This window comes from Dryas octopetala, chromosome 5 (genome assembly GCF_963921425.1).
Source record: "Dryas octopetala chromosome 5, drDryOcto1.1, whole genome shotgun sequence".
NCBI lineage: Eukaryota > Viridiplantae > Streptophyta > Magnoliopsida > Rosales > Rosaceae > Dryas > Dryas octopetala.
This window is the reverse complement of record NC_141370.1, coordinates 20,048,459-20,062,025: the sequence shown is the minus strand read 5'-3', so window position 1 is coordinate 20,062,025 and position 13,567 is coordinate 20,048,459. Positions and strand designations below refer to the sequence as shown.

General features: G+C 38.7%; 2 protein-coding genes across 2 annotated transcripts; both read left to right on the top strand.

Annotated features, from left to right (window-relative positions):
- The first annotated feature begins 1,441 nt into the window (after positions 1-1,441).
- On the top strand, positions 1,442-8,290 carry MSH7 (MUTS homolog 7). Its single transcript, XM_086244671.1, has 17 exons — positions 1,442-1,837; positions 2,020-2,428; positions 2,640-2,735; positions 2,856-2,911; positions 3,066-3,132; positions 3,573-3,668; positions 4,154-4,279; positions 4,379-4,412; positions 4,525-4,569; positions 4,690-4,889; positions 4,987-5,113; positions 5,197-5,474; positions 5,783-5,977; positions 6,078-6,491; positions 6,585-6,681; positions 7,400-7,527; positions 7,661-8,290. The coding sequence occupies exons 1-17, from the start codon at positions 1,521-1,523 to the stop codon at positions 8,129-8,131; spliced, it is 3,156 nt and encodes a 1,051-aa protein (XP_086100797.1). The 5' UTR covers positions 1,442-1,520; the 3' UTR covers positions 8,132-8,290.
- A 513-nt stretch (positions 8,291-8,803) lies between these two features.
- GNL2 (GNOM-like 2) lies at positions 8,804-13,063 on the top strand. Its single transcript, XM_086245798.1, has 2 exons — positions 8,804-9,876; positions 9,970-13,063. Exons 1-2 carry the CDS (start codon positions 8,804-8,806, stop codon positions 13,061-13,063), a joined length of 4,167 nt encoding a protein of 1,388 aa, XP_086101924.1.
- The last annotated feature ends 504 nt before the right edge of the window (positions 13,064-13,567 follow it).

The window sequence follows — 13,567 nt, the reverse complement described above, 5'->3', positions numbered from 1 at the left end:
TTTTCTTTTTGTCGTGGCATCAGCATGTTCCTATCACAAAGACATGCAAATTATTTTTGTAATAGACATTGAGGCATTTGTGGTGTGGACCATGAGGCATTATATGGTGAACCTTAAGACATTGGATGGTGAACTTTAAAACAGTGAAAATTTTGTTTGATGATAATAACAATGTAAAAAATCGTAAGAATAGCTTATACAACAACAACTAAATGATTCATACAATACATATTAACAAATATAAAAAATTAGTTTTGTTTTTTAAATAGTAGTTAAACGAAATTATCATGCCAAAATTTGACATTAATTCAATGTGTTAAATAGACATGTCAATGAATCATTTTTTAAACAGGTTTGTGTATAGTTAGTCCTGAAGTATTATAACTCTTGAATTAATAATAACTAGCCCCTTGGCATGGGCTCACGAGCATAACAATTTGCTTTATGATAAAAAATAAAAAAAGATAATAGTTGTTTAGTATGTTACTTTTTTTTTCAATATATTGTTGGTTTTTTTGTTTTTGATAAGTAATATATTGTTGGTTGGTGCGCGGTTCCTCTTTTCTAGGAATATGTTTGTTTTTAGAATTTTTTTAAATTTTTAACAGGTTGTATATTTTACATTTTTACCCCTTTATAATAAATTTCATACATTTGATAATTGAGGAAATTATAGATTTGATCTACTTATTTTATACATAGTTTAATTTTGGTTCACGATCTTTTTTAAGTTATGTTTTGATCCACTAATTGTTCAACTTGTTCAAGAAAGATCCAAATTCGCCTTTTATCCTATCAAATTTTAGTTAAATTCAGCAAACATATACTTATTTTAAAGCTATGCATCTCTTTTTTACAACCATATAAAAATCATTCAAATCGGAATTCTAAACTCAAGATAATTGATCCCAAAGAAGGGTACCCGAAAGTATCAATTTTTCATAAAAAATTTATAGATTTTTCAAACTTCACCAAACTTCAATTATCTTTGATTCTAATACTCCAAATTGGTTTCTATGACTAAGAAATGATGAAATATAACTTATATTTCAATTATGATTGAAGAAAATACAACCAAAATGATTTAAAATCATAACTTAAAAAAAAGTGAACCACTAAGTATAAAATAAGTGGATCAAAATTGAACTTAAAAAAAATTGTGAACTAAAATTGAACTAAATATAAAATAAGTAGACCAAATTTGTAATTTTTTTATGACAATTTAATTAACCAAGGACATTTTCTTGGGTTTTTGAACACTATTAACCTTGGGGTAAGGTTATTATATTCAAAACAATATCGGTTCATATTTTGATTTAATGTTTTCATCATAAAATTAAATATTAAAAAAAAAAAAAAAAACCTGATTTACAGAAGGTAAAGTGTTTCAAAATCATTTCGGCGCATTACAGCTACACAAAGCACTCCAGAAGGCCAAAATTTTGGCGCCAATTCTTCAGTTGCTAAATAAATACCGATTCGCGGTATTCGCCCTAACATCTATCTCCGAATCAGAAAAAATGCAGCGCCAGAAATCGATTCTCTCCTTCTTCCGAAAGCCTTTGCCGGAGGACCGTAGCTCCGGCGTCGGAGACGCACCAGACGGCAGCCGAGTTTCTCATTTTCCGGCGACACAGCAGGACCAGAAGGCCGTCATTTCCGATCGGACTACGACGGTTCTCGAAGAAATTAGAGGAACCGACACTCCGCCTGAGAAGGTGCCGCGTCAGATTTTGCCGGCGAATGCGGGGAAGCTGAAAGACTCTTCTCCCTTCTCCAGTATCATGCATAAGTTCATGAAGGTCGATGATAAAAAAACGGCTTCTCAGATCCAAGGGTACTATTTTTTTCATTTTCTTCAATCATATTATTAATATTAATATTTTACATACGTATTTGTTTTCAATCGTATATATGCACTTAGGAGTTAGGGTTTAAGTTTTTGTTCAAGCTCATCACTTAGGGTTTAAATTTTTGTTTGTTTGGTTTTTTTTTTTTTTTTTTTTTTTTTTGGGGCAGGAACCAAACAAATGGTGGATTGTATAAACATGACATTGCCGGACCAGAAACACCAGGAACACAACGCCTGGTTCCTCGTGTGAAACGAATTCAAGAGGATATTCCTAAGTTTGGGGATAAGTTTGAAGGTTCATTGCTAAATTCTGGCAAAAGAGTGAAACTGCTTCAGGAGCCGACACCTTTGGCCCTTGACAAGAGTCATGGGGAAGCATCTGATATGGCTAGCAAGTTTGAGTGGCTTGACCCATCCAGAATAAGGGATGCAAATAGAAGAAGGCCTGATGATCCTCTCTATGACAAAACAACACTTTATATACCGCCGGATGCTCTGAAGAAGATGTCAGCATCACAAAAACAATATTGGGATGTCAAGTGTCAATATATGGATGTTGTTATTTTCTTCAAAGTGGTTAGTTGCAACTGCTTATTTGGTTTATTGTACTATGGATTTTAAGATGATTTTCTAATTTTTATATTTCTTCAATTGAGATTTTTTTAAAAGGATATGGTGTAAAACTATTTCATATTTGATTTTTATGTCTTAGAATTTCCAAGCTCAAAATCTTGTTTTTGGAACTATATTCTTCTTACCTGATTTCACAACATGTGATCAAACACAGGGAAAATTTTATGAGCTTTATGAACTGGATGCTGAAATTGGCCATAAGGAGCTTGATTGGAAAATGACCTTGAGTGGAGTGGGGAAATGTCGGCAGGTGACTTGAAGCCCTAAATTATTTGATTTACATTAGTTATTTCTGATTAACCAGTTAAAAGTATACGTCCATCTGTTATTCAGAGTACTTTGCATGTATTGATTTTCCCTATGTGGTCAGGTTGGTATCTCTGAAAGTGGGATTGATGATGCTGTTCAAAAGCTGGTTGTACGTGGGTATGTGATTGACTAGCCTTATATAAACTTGATCATGATCCTTTGTTGCAAGATGCATTTAATCATCATTTTACCATGTGGTCATATTTATGTGTCTCATTTCCGAGACTAATACTGCATAGTGCACTTGTTTTTTGTTACATCTTTTGTGAAGCTATAAAGTTGGACGAATAGAGCAGTTAGAGACTTCTGATCAAGCAAAAGCCAGAGGTGCCAAATCTGTAAGTTGACCATGCTAACTTATATAAGATATTTTCTGGGTTTGACCAATGGAATCTTTTCCTTGCTTCTCAGATCCCACTTACAATTTTGAACTTATGTTTCAAGTGTGATTTTGGTTAGTTCATGTTTCACAAATGTTCGTAAGTAGCTAATGTAGTGGAAAGTAATTACAAAAATATAAGTCATGAGGTCATGACTCATGGCTAGAGGTGATTATTATAGAGATAAGATAAGGACTAATATAGTGGTGATTATTGATTATTTCTTTTTCTTTATTTTTCTTTGCTTGGGGAGAAAAAAGGGGGGGGGGTGGTTTGCATTTGCTACTCCATGAAGCTTGTAATATGTAAAGTATCTTCCTAAGATTCAAAGCTTACTTTCAGTTCTGTGCTATGTGATTGTTTAAGTAACCTTTTGACTTTTTAACCTTGGCTTACAGGTAATTCCGAGAAAATTGGTTCAGGTAGTCACACCATCAACTGCAACTGATGGAAATATTGGGCCTGATGCTGTTCATCTTCTTGCAATAAAAGAGGTTTGTAATGTACTGAATTCCATTTTTCTTGAATGTACATGCAAAATAAGCTTTTTGTGATTTGCTCGTCATTTACCTTAAATCCCATGTCCAAATTGTGTTGGATGTAAGTTCAGTGTGATGTCACAAGTACTAAAGTTCAGAGAAGTTTACCTTGTAAAAACATTCCAGCCTCGAAGCCTCTGAACACAATAGTTAGTCTACTAAGAGATTTTATAAGCAAGCATCAGATCAGGCTCTTATTCTTTTAAGATCATTCTGGCCACCTCAAAGTGCGCATAGATACAATTACAATTTTTTCACTGTTTCTGCACATCATATACATTGTAGTAGTTGGCTTCGTAGCATCTTTCAGTGCTTTTTCCTTATAGTCAGTGATGCTTGAAGGATTTGCATTTCTTCTATACATGCCTATCTTTTGGCTACTAGACATGTGTATTCAGGATTATAAAACTTATAATGCTCTTCCTTTTTTATATATTTAGGGGAACTCTGAGAATGGTTCAGTTGTATATGGGTTTGCTTTTATTGATTGTGCTGCTTTAAAGTTCTGGATTGGTGCCATCAGTGATGATGCTTCTTGTGCTGCTTTGGGAGCTTTATTGATGCAAGTATGCTCCTATATTCTTTTCATCGTGTACTATCTTCAATGAGTAGTTTTGAAGGCTTGGGAACTGATATTGTAATTGTCTTTTTGGGATTTGATTTAGGTGTCACCTAAAGAAGTTATATATGAGAGTAGAGGTAAAGATTCTTTCCCCCATCCCTTCTTCCTTTTGGTTTGTCAGGGTTCCAACCTGAAGTTTGCATGAAAATCACTTTATCACTTGAAACTTAAATATTCAAATTCTTACAGGGCTGTCAAAAGAAGCTCAGAAAGCATTCAAAAAGTACTCAACAGGTTCAAATTTTATCCTTCCCTTTTTTGGATTGATAAATATGAGAGAGAGAGAGAGAGAGAGAGAGAGAGAGAGAGAGAGAGAATTAGGTGATTCTGACTGCATCTCTGTTCCTCTTGCAGGTTCTGCTGCACTGCAGTTGACTCCAGTGATGCCAGACACTGATTTTGTTGATGCTTCTCAAGTTAGAAATTTAATTCAGTTGAAAGGATACTTCAAAGGGTCTTCTAATTCATGGAATCATGGACCTGACGGTGTGATGCACCATGAAATCACCTTATCTGCTCTTGGTGCACTTATTAGCCATCTATCTAGGATGATGGTAAGCTCAGCTGCATTTCTTTTGTAAAAGTAAAAGTAAGTATACAGAGCTATATGTGTGCCATATTTGTTATTGACACGTTCCATTTCCCTTACAGTTGGATGATGTTTTACGGAATGGAGATGTATTACCTTACCAAGTTTATAGGGGTTGTCTCAAAATGGATGGACAGACACTGGTAAATCTTGAGATTTTCAGTAACAGTGCTGATGGTGGTCCATCAGGCAAGTGTTCCCTTTCCATAACTTCAAGCAGAAGGCTCAGTTTTTCGGTTTCTTAATTGTGCTCGTTGCTATTTTGGTTTCAGGTACACTGTACACATATCTCGATAACTGTGTGACCTCATCTGGTAAGCGGCTTTTGAGGAAGTGGCTCTGCCATCCGTTGAAATCTGTTGAAGCCATTAATAATAGGCTTGATGTTGTTGAAGATCTACTGGGTCATTCAGAGATTATATCCCTTATTGCTCAATCTCTTCGCAAGATTCCAGACTTGGAAAGGTTGCTTGGACGGATTAGGGCAAGTGTTCAGTCGTCAACTCCTCTCCTATTGCTGTTGTTTGGAAAAAAAGTATTGAAACAGAGAGTAAGTCTTTTCTACTTTAATATGGTATTTTATTGAAACTTGAAAGAACATGGCAAATGTATAAAACAAAGTACAAGCTGTTGACTAGGATCCACCTCAATCAATACTAACAAAAGGTGAAAGTGTTTAGAGAATTGGTTTGGGGTTTAATTAAATCAACCCGTTCACCTTAACCATGAATTTATATGGTAAGAGATATTACACAAATAGGAGATTACGATAATACCCCCAGTTTACATAAATTTACAATGCAATATTTTAAGAACCCTATCAATATGAAAATGTATAATACTTTTAACGTGGTACAGGTAAAAGTGTTTGGGACTCTTGTGAAAGGCCTCAGAATTGCAATGGATTTGTTAATGCTATTACAGAATGAAGCGCATATAATTGAACCATTATCAAAAGTATTTAAACTTCCAATTCTAAGTGGCAGTGATGGGCTTGTTCAATATCTTACCCAATTTGAAGCAGCTGTAGATAGTGACTTCCCAAATTACCAGGTATTTTTTGTTCAATGCTCATATATTGCTTATCTACAGCTGTCTATATTTTCAAGAGTTAAACCTCTATGCAGATTACTGACATTGAATTTGGTGCCAGAATCATGATGCAACCAAGTCGGATGCCGAAACACTGTCCATTCTGATTGAGCTGTTTATTGAGAAAGCAACTGAATGGTCTGATGTCATACATGCCATCAACTGCGTTGATGTACTAAGATCTTTTGCAGTTACTGCAAGTTTCCAATGTGGGGCTATGTCCAGACCTGTTATTCTGCCTCAATCGGAAAATATGACTTTGAATGGAGAGAACAGAGGTCCTACACTTAAAATTAAAGGACTATGGCATCCATCTGCACTTGGGGAAAACGGAGGACCTCCTGTCCCAAATGACGTAGTCCTAGGTGAGGATACAGATGGCTATCATCCACGCACTTTACTATTGACTGGACCAAATATGGGTGGGAAATCAACTCTTCTTCGTGCTACATGTCTGGCTGTTATTCTAGCCCAGGTTCTTCTTTTCCTCAGAGTAATTTGTTTTGTTGTTTAGAACTGAAAAGCTTGGTCGTGATTTTTAGTCTTTTAATTCTTTGATGGCTTGCAGCTGGGCTGTTATGTGCCTTGTGAGACGTGCGTCCTCTCACTTGTGGATATCATCTTCACACGGCTTGGTGCCACTGATCGTATCATGACTGGCGAGAGTAAGTTTTTTCACAAAACTAATAGTGTCATTTTCATTGCTTTTATTTATTGTGATTTGAATCGCCTGTGTGAAAGAAGAAACAAAAAAGCAGATGCTGAATCCTCTCAACTCTTTTTGTCAGTGTCATTATTAACAAGCTCTGTAAATCCTTTTAAATTTAAAAAGGAAAATAACAAATAGGATACAGGGAACAGGGTGTGCAACACTGGAACAGGTATTGTTAGGGTTGATGATGCACTGATGGCAGTTCTAGCAATATTGGTGACTGGGGATTGCAGTAGATTATTAGTTTGCTGGACCTGGTGTGGTGTTAGGCTGTTCCTAGTTATCGCAGATTAAATTTTTGTGGTGGTGGTTTTCATTAAATAATTTTAACTGATTGTGTCCAATGCTCATAATTAGAGAGAAGGCTTTTATTTTGGTGTTCTGCACTGGATAAGAATTGTTGAGTCCTGACTGCTTCTTGCTTTAATAATTGTAATAATTTGTGGTGTTTTTGGTAATAACTCACACCAGTGACTTGAGTAAACATCAAATGCAGGACACAGTGGTTTGCAGGCATATGCTTGGACTATATCTGTTAACCTGATGCCTGCAATCATAAAATTGACAATCTTCGCTGTTGAAACTTGGACTTACCCATGCATTAACAGAATGATATTTTGAATTGAGGAATTTGATCATGGAAGTGCTCTCATTTTTATATTCTCTTGTAGGTACCTTCTTTGTGGAATGCACAGAAACAGCATCAGTTCTTCAACACGCCACTCAAGATTCTTTGGTTATTCTTGATGAATTGGGTCGTGGAACAAGTACTTTTGATGGATATGCCATTGCATATGCTGTGAGATTTCCTTCAAATGATGGATACCAGCATTCAATTACAAATTTCCAACTATCATCTACATTCATGGTTCAATTGTGTACAATTGTGTATTGTCCTTGTTTAATAGATTCATCTGTTTATACTTGTTCAGGTGTTTCGCCATCTGGTGGAAAAGATTAACTGCAGACTATTATTTGCGACACACTATCACCCACTGACAAAGGAATTTGCTTCTCATCCGCATGTAACTCTGCAGCACATGGCTTGTGCTTTTAAGTCAAAATCTGAATGCTTTTCTAAAAGTGACCAAGAGCTGGTATTTCTTTATCGCCTTACCTCCGGGGCATGCCCGGAGAGTTATGGACTGCAAGTAGCAATGATGGCCGGGATCCCAGAGCCGGTGGTTGAAGCTGCTTCCAAGGCTGGCCAAGTAATGAAAAAATCAATCGGAGGAAGTTTTAGGTCCAGTGAACAGAGGTCAGAGTTTTCAACTCTCCACGAGGAGTGGCTGAGGACCCTGGTAACTACTGCACAGACTGGTAATTACAATGACGAAGATTCTTTTGATGTATTGTTTTGCTTGTGGCACGAGCTGAAGAGCTCGTATAAATTGGGAAACTAACAAAAGGCATGAGATTGATAGATTGCAGTGTAAAAATTTCTAGTTTTGGTGACTTTAGCATGTAACGTTATTATAGGAATGGGGTTAGCCGTTAGCGAATCGAATCCATCTGCTATGTAGTGGTTTAATTAGTCCCTTTTGTAAATTTCTAATTCGGTATCGACTCCACGTCCAAAAACAAATGCTAATCAGACTTTTGAGTTTTCACAATGGAATCACAATTTTTTTCTTTAGGTATTGAAAGAGATGGAACTCTTGATCTATCCTACCCACCCTAAACACAGCTTTCTTCTTCCCATCACAATTTCGATCTTATTCTTTTGAGTACTAAACGGATTAAAATGAGGAGATAATAGTGGTAGAACCCATCAAATATCCATCCTCAACCATACAACTTAAATAAAAACTAAACAAAATTAGAAATTAAACTAACCTCTTGTTTTCCCGGGTAACCCGGGTAGCTACCTCACTTTTTCAAGTTCTAACAAAACTCTGTGATGACAAAATTACCCTCCTATTTCACGCTCTACATTTTCAGTCAAGCATTCTTATAACTCCAACACCAGAATCCAAAATCGTCCTTTCACAATACTAGAACCACACAACTTCCCACCAAAAATCTCCTGTCGTCCCAACCGTTTTTTGAACTCATTTGTACAAAGCTTTAATTGTATGGAGAACAATGAGGAAGACAACAATGGCAAATCAACCAAAGACAAGAACAAGCAAGCGAACAAATCCAAAAGGAAAGAGCTGGGTCTGTCGTGCATGCTCAACACCGAAGTCGGAGCCGTCCTCGCCGTCATCCGTCGCCGTCCGGTGGACCCCCACACCCACTGCTTCGCTATTGGAGAAGACAGCATCGACCCATCTCTTCTCCAATCCCTAAAATCTCTGCGCGCTCTGATCTTCAACCCCCAACAAGAATGGCGGACCATCGACCCGTCCATTTACCTCTCCCCATTCCTCGACGTGATCGAAAGCGACGACGTCCACGCGGCCGCCACGCGGGTCTCCCTCTCGGCCACCCTGAAGATCCTGAAGCTGGGCGTCTTCGACGAGAAGACCCCCGGGGCCAAAGACGCCATCAACCACGTCGTCACCGCCATCACCACCTGCCGGCTCGAGCGGACCGACCCGGTCTCCGAAGACGCCGTCTTGATGAACATTCTGCACGTTCTGACCGCCATCATGAACCACCGCGCCTCGGTTTTGCTCTCCGATCAAGCCGTCTGCACCGTCGTCAACACCTGCTTTCATGTCGTGCAGCTTTCGACGAACCGAGGGGACTTGCTCCAGCGAAGTGCCAGGTACACAATGCACGAGCTGATCCAGATCATATTTTCAAGATTGCCTGAAATCGAGGTCAGGGACGATGATAATGGCTCCGAAACTGATACTGAAGATGCTGATGATGTTGATGGGAATTTGGATTCTGGGTATGGAGTTCGATGTGCGGTTGATATATTCCACTTCTTGTGCTCTCTGCTTAATGTGGTTGAAGTGGTGGAGACAGATGGGCATACAGTGCAAACAGCTGATGAAGATGTGCAGCTTTTCGCGCTGGTTTTGATTAACTCGGCGATCGAGTTGAGTGGGGATGGAATTGGGATGCATTCGAAGCTTTTGAGGATGATGAAGGATGATCTGTTTCACCATTTGGTCCACTACGGAACCAGTTCGAGCCCTCTTGTTTTTTCCATGATTTGCAGTACGGTTTTGAATATGTATCACTTTCTTCGCAGGTTCAATTTTTTTGGGTTCATTTGGAGATGCTTAATTTAGTTTCTTCTTCTTGTTATCACATTGAAATGCTATGATGTACTTTTTTTTTGCAGGTTCATTCGTCTCCAATTAGAATCTTTCTTCGCGTTTGTGTTGTTTAAAGTTGCAGCTCCAGGAACCTCAACCCAACTTCAAGAAGTTGCACTTGAAGGGATTATAAATTTCTGCAGGCAACCAACATTCGTAGTTGAGGCCTATGTGAACTATGATTGTGATCCCCTTTGCCATAATGTGTTTAAGGAGATCGGGAGGTTGCTTTGCAAGCAGTCATTTCCAGTGAATGGCCCTTTGACAACTTTACAGATACAAACCTTTGAAGGGTTGGTAATCATCATTCACAACATTGCAGATAATATTGATCGAGAAAACGATACAAGCCCTTCTGGACCATACCCGGTTGAAATTCCCGAGTATAAACCCTTTTGGGAAGACAAACCCAAAGACGATTTAGAAACTTGGGTGCAGTTTATAAGGCTAAGGAAAGCACAGAAGAGGAAAATTTTGATTGCTGGACACCATTTTAATCGAGATGAGAAGAAGGGCATTGAGTACTTGAAACTTTGTAACTTAGTCACTGATCCTCCAGATCCAAAGGCTTTTGCTTTCTTCTTCCGATTCACTCCTGGGCTAGACAACATAATGATAGGGGATTATCTTGGTGATCCGGATGAGTTTCACATTAAAGTTCTTAAAGAATTCACTGAAACCTTTGGATTCGCAGGCATGAATCTTGACAGTGCTCTCCGAACTTATCTGGAGACCTTCCGTTTGCCAGGAGAGTCTCAGAAGATTCAGCGCATTCTTGAAGCATTTTCAGAGTATTTTTATGATCAACAATCTGCAGATATTTTTGCAAACAAGGATACGGTATTGATTCTTTGCTACTCTCTCATTATGCTCAATACTGATCAGCACAATCCACAAGTGAAGAAGAAGATGACAGAGGAAGAGTTCATCAGGAACAATAGAGCAATCAATGGAGGGAAGGATCTTCCAAGAGAGTATCTCTCTGAGCTTTTCCAGTCCATCTCAAACCATGCAATCACCGTTTTTGGTCAATCTGGTCTGCCAGTAGAGATGAACCCAAACAGATGGATTGAGTTGATGAACCGATCCAAAATGGTGCAGCCTTACATTGTATGTGAGTTTGATCGCCGGCTAGGGAGAGATATGTTTGCTTCCATCGCTGGCCCATCGGTTGCAGCTCTTTCTGCATTTTTTGAGCATGCTGAAGAAGAGGAATTGCTCCATGAATGCATTGAAGGGTTGTTCTCGGTAGCCAGGATAGCTCAGTATGGACTAGAGGACACTCTTGATGAACTCCTTGCCACCTTCTCCAGATTCACTACACTGTTGAATCCTTATGCCTCTGCAGAAGAAACCCTCTTTGCTTTTAGCAAAGATTTGAAGCCAAGAATAGCTACACTTGCTGTTTTCACCATTGCAAACAATTTTGGAGAGTCAATTCGAGGAGGTTGGAGGAACATTGTGGACTGCTTGTTGAAACTCAAAAGGCTTAAGCTACTTCCCCAATCTGTCATTGAATTTGAGACTGTTGCTTCCACCTCATCATCTGAGACCGTAACAACATCTGAGTCGGGTATAATCTTCCCTGCTCATGATCCCAAATTTGGAGGCCGCCCTTCTGGCATGATGAGTCGGTTCTCACATTTTCTATCATTAGAGAGTGCAGAAGACGCTGTATCCCTTGGCATGAGTGAATTTGAACAGAATCTCAAGGTTATCAAACAATGTCGAATTGGGAGCATCTTCAGCAATAGTTCAAACTTTCCTGAAGACGCTTTGCACAATCTTGGGCGTTCTTTGATATATGCAGCTGCTGGGAAAGGGCAAAAGTTTAGCACACCAATTGAAGAAGAAGAAACTGTTGGGTTCTGCTGGGATTTGATCATTGCCATCGCCTCGGCCAACATCCAGAGGTTCCAGGCATTTTGGCCTAGTTTTCATGACCATCTTCTAGCGGTTGCTCAGTTTCCCATGTTCTCCCCTATCCCATTTGCAGAAAAGGCCATTTTAGGCCTCTTCAAGGTCTGTCTCAAGCTCCTGGGGACATACCGACCTGACAAGGTCCCTGAGGAGCTCATTTTCAAGTCAATAAATCTAATGTGGAAGCTGGAAAAAGAAATTCTAGACACCTGTTGTGAGTTCATAACACAATCAGTAAACAAGATTATCATTGAGTACCCTGCCAATTTGCAAACCCAGCTTGGATGGAAGTCAGTTCTCCACTTGTTATCAGTCTCTGGGCGACACCCCGATGTCTATGAACAGGGAGTTGAGACTCTGATCATGTTGATGTCTGATGGAACTCATGTTTCACGGACAAATTATCCTTACTGCATTGATTGTGCCTTTAGTTTTATTGCACTCAAGAACAGTCCATTGGAGAAGAACTTGAAGATGATGGACCTGTTAGCAGATTCTGTAAATTTGTTGATCCAATGGTATAAACATCAATACTCAGATCCTGGGAACAACTATAGTGTGTCGAGCAACACAAGTAACTTCTCTTTAGAGGATTTAAAGGGTTTTGGCTCTTCTAACTTTACCATGAACTTATTTGTCAAACTAGGGGAGGCTTTTAGAAAGACTAGCTTGGCCCGGCGTGAAGAGATAAGAAACCATGCAGTCTTATCTCTTCAAAAAAGTTTCAAACTGGCTGAGGAATTGGACTTCACCCCAGTCAATTGTATCAACTGTTTCAACCTTGTTGTTTTCGCAATGGTTGATGATTTACACGAAAAGATGTTGGAATACTCGCGAAGAGAGAATGCAGAGAAGGAGATGAGAGGCATGGAAGCGACCTTAAAGATTGCAATGGAGCTCTTGACAGATGTGTACTTGCAGTTCTTGATACAGATATCACAGTGTAATGGGTTCCGGACGTTTTGGTTAGGAGTGTTGAGAAGAATGGACACATGTATGAAAGCCGATTTGGGGCCATATGGTGGATCAACACTGCCAGAACTAGTCCCAGGCTTGTTGGGAAAGATGATTACTGAGATGAAGGAAAAAGAGATTTTAGTGCAGAAGGAAGGTGATGATCTTTGGGATATAACCTATATTCAGATACAGTGGATAGCTCCTACAATCAAGGAGGAACTATTTCCAGAGGAAAGTTTGTAAAGGATATGAATGAAAATGGTAGTTTGGTTAGTTTGGACAAAACAACAGCTCCAGAAATGAGGTGAAGAGGCAACTTTGTTCTAGTTGCCTTTCCATTTTCTTCTATGTTTCCCCTTCCAAATTTTGGTTCTTACAATTTTGATCTTGCCTTTAGAAGAATGTAAAGTGACAATAATTTTATTCCATATGTACAATACTTTTACTAGATAAATTTAATGTCCAAGTGAACGTAGTTATGTTCAATTTAGATTGCATAACAACTCTCTCTCTCTCTCTCTCTCTCTCTCTCTCTCTCTCTCTCTCCTATCATTTCAGTATTTCACCCACCATGAAAAGTTGAAAACTCACAAGCTCCCCTAAGTGGGAGTTCATTGGGAAAATAAAATCATGATGTCTCATTCACGGGAATTATGAAGCCTTGGCGTTTATCTTAACCACCCTTAATTCTTTAACACCATAATCATTCCCATAATTTGCTCAAAGGACAAAAACAACTTAGGTAAC

What these genes read in the sequence shown, in the direction of transcription:
- MSH7 (XM_086244671.1), top strand. Translation starts at nt 1,521, where the DNA reads ATGCAGCGCCAGAAATCGATTCTCTCCTTCTTCCGAAAGCCTTTGCCG. An exon ending in GAGTGGGGAAATGTCGGCAG is followed by an intron (nt 2,736 to 2,855) that starts GTGACTTGAAGC and finishes CTATGTGGTCAG; the next exon opens with GTTGGTATCTCTGAAAGTGG. An exon ending in TGGGAGCTTTATTGATGCAA is followed by an intron (nt 4,280 to 4,378) that starts GTATGCTCCTAT and finishes GATTTGATTTAG; the next exon opens with GTGTCACCTAAAGAAGTTAT.
- GNL2 (XM_086245798.1), top strand. Translation starts at nt 8,804, where the DNA reads ATGGAGAACAATGAGGAAGACAACAATGGCAAATCAACCAAAGACAAG. An exon ending in ATGTATCACTTTCTTCGCAG is followed by an intron (nt 9,877 to 9,969) that starts GTTCAATTTTTT and finishes TTTTTTTTGCAG; the next exon opens with GTTCATTCGTCTCCAATTAG.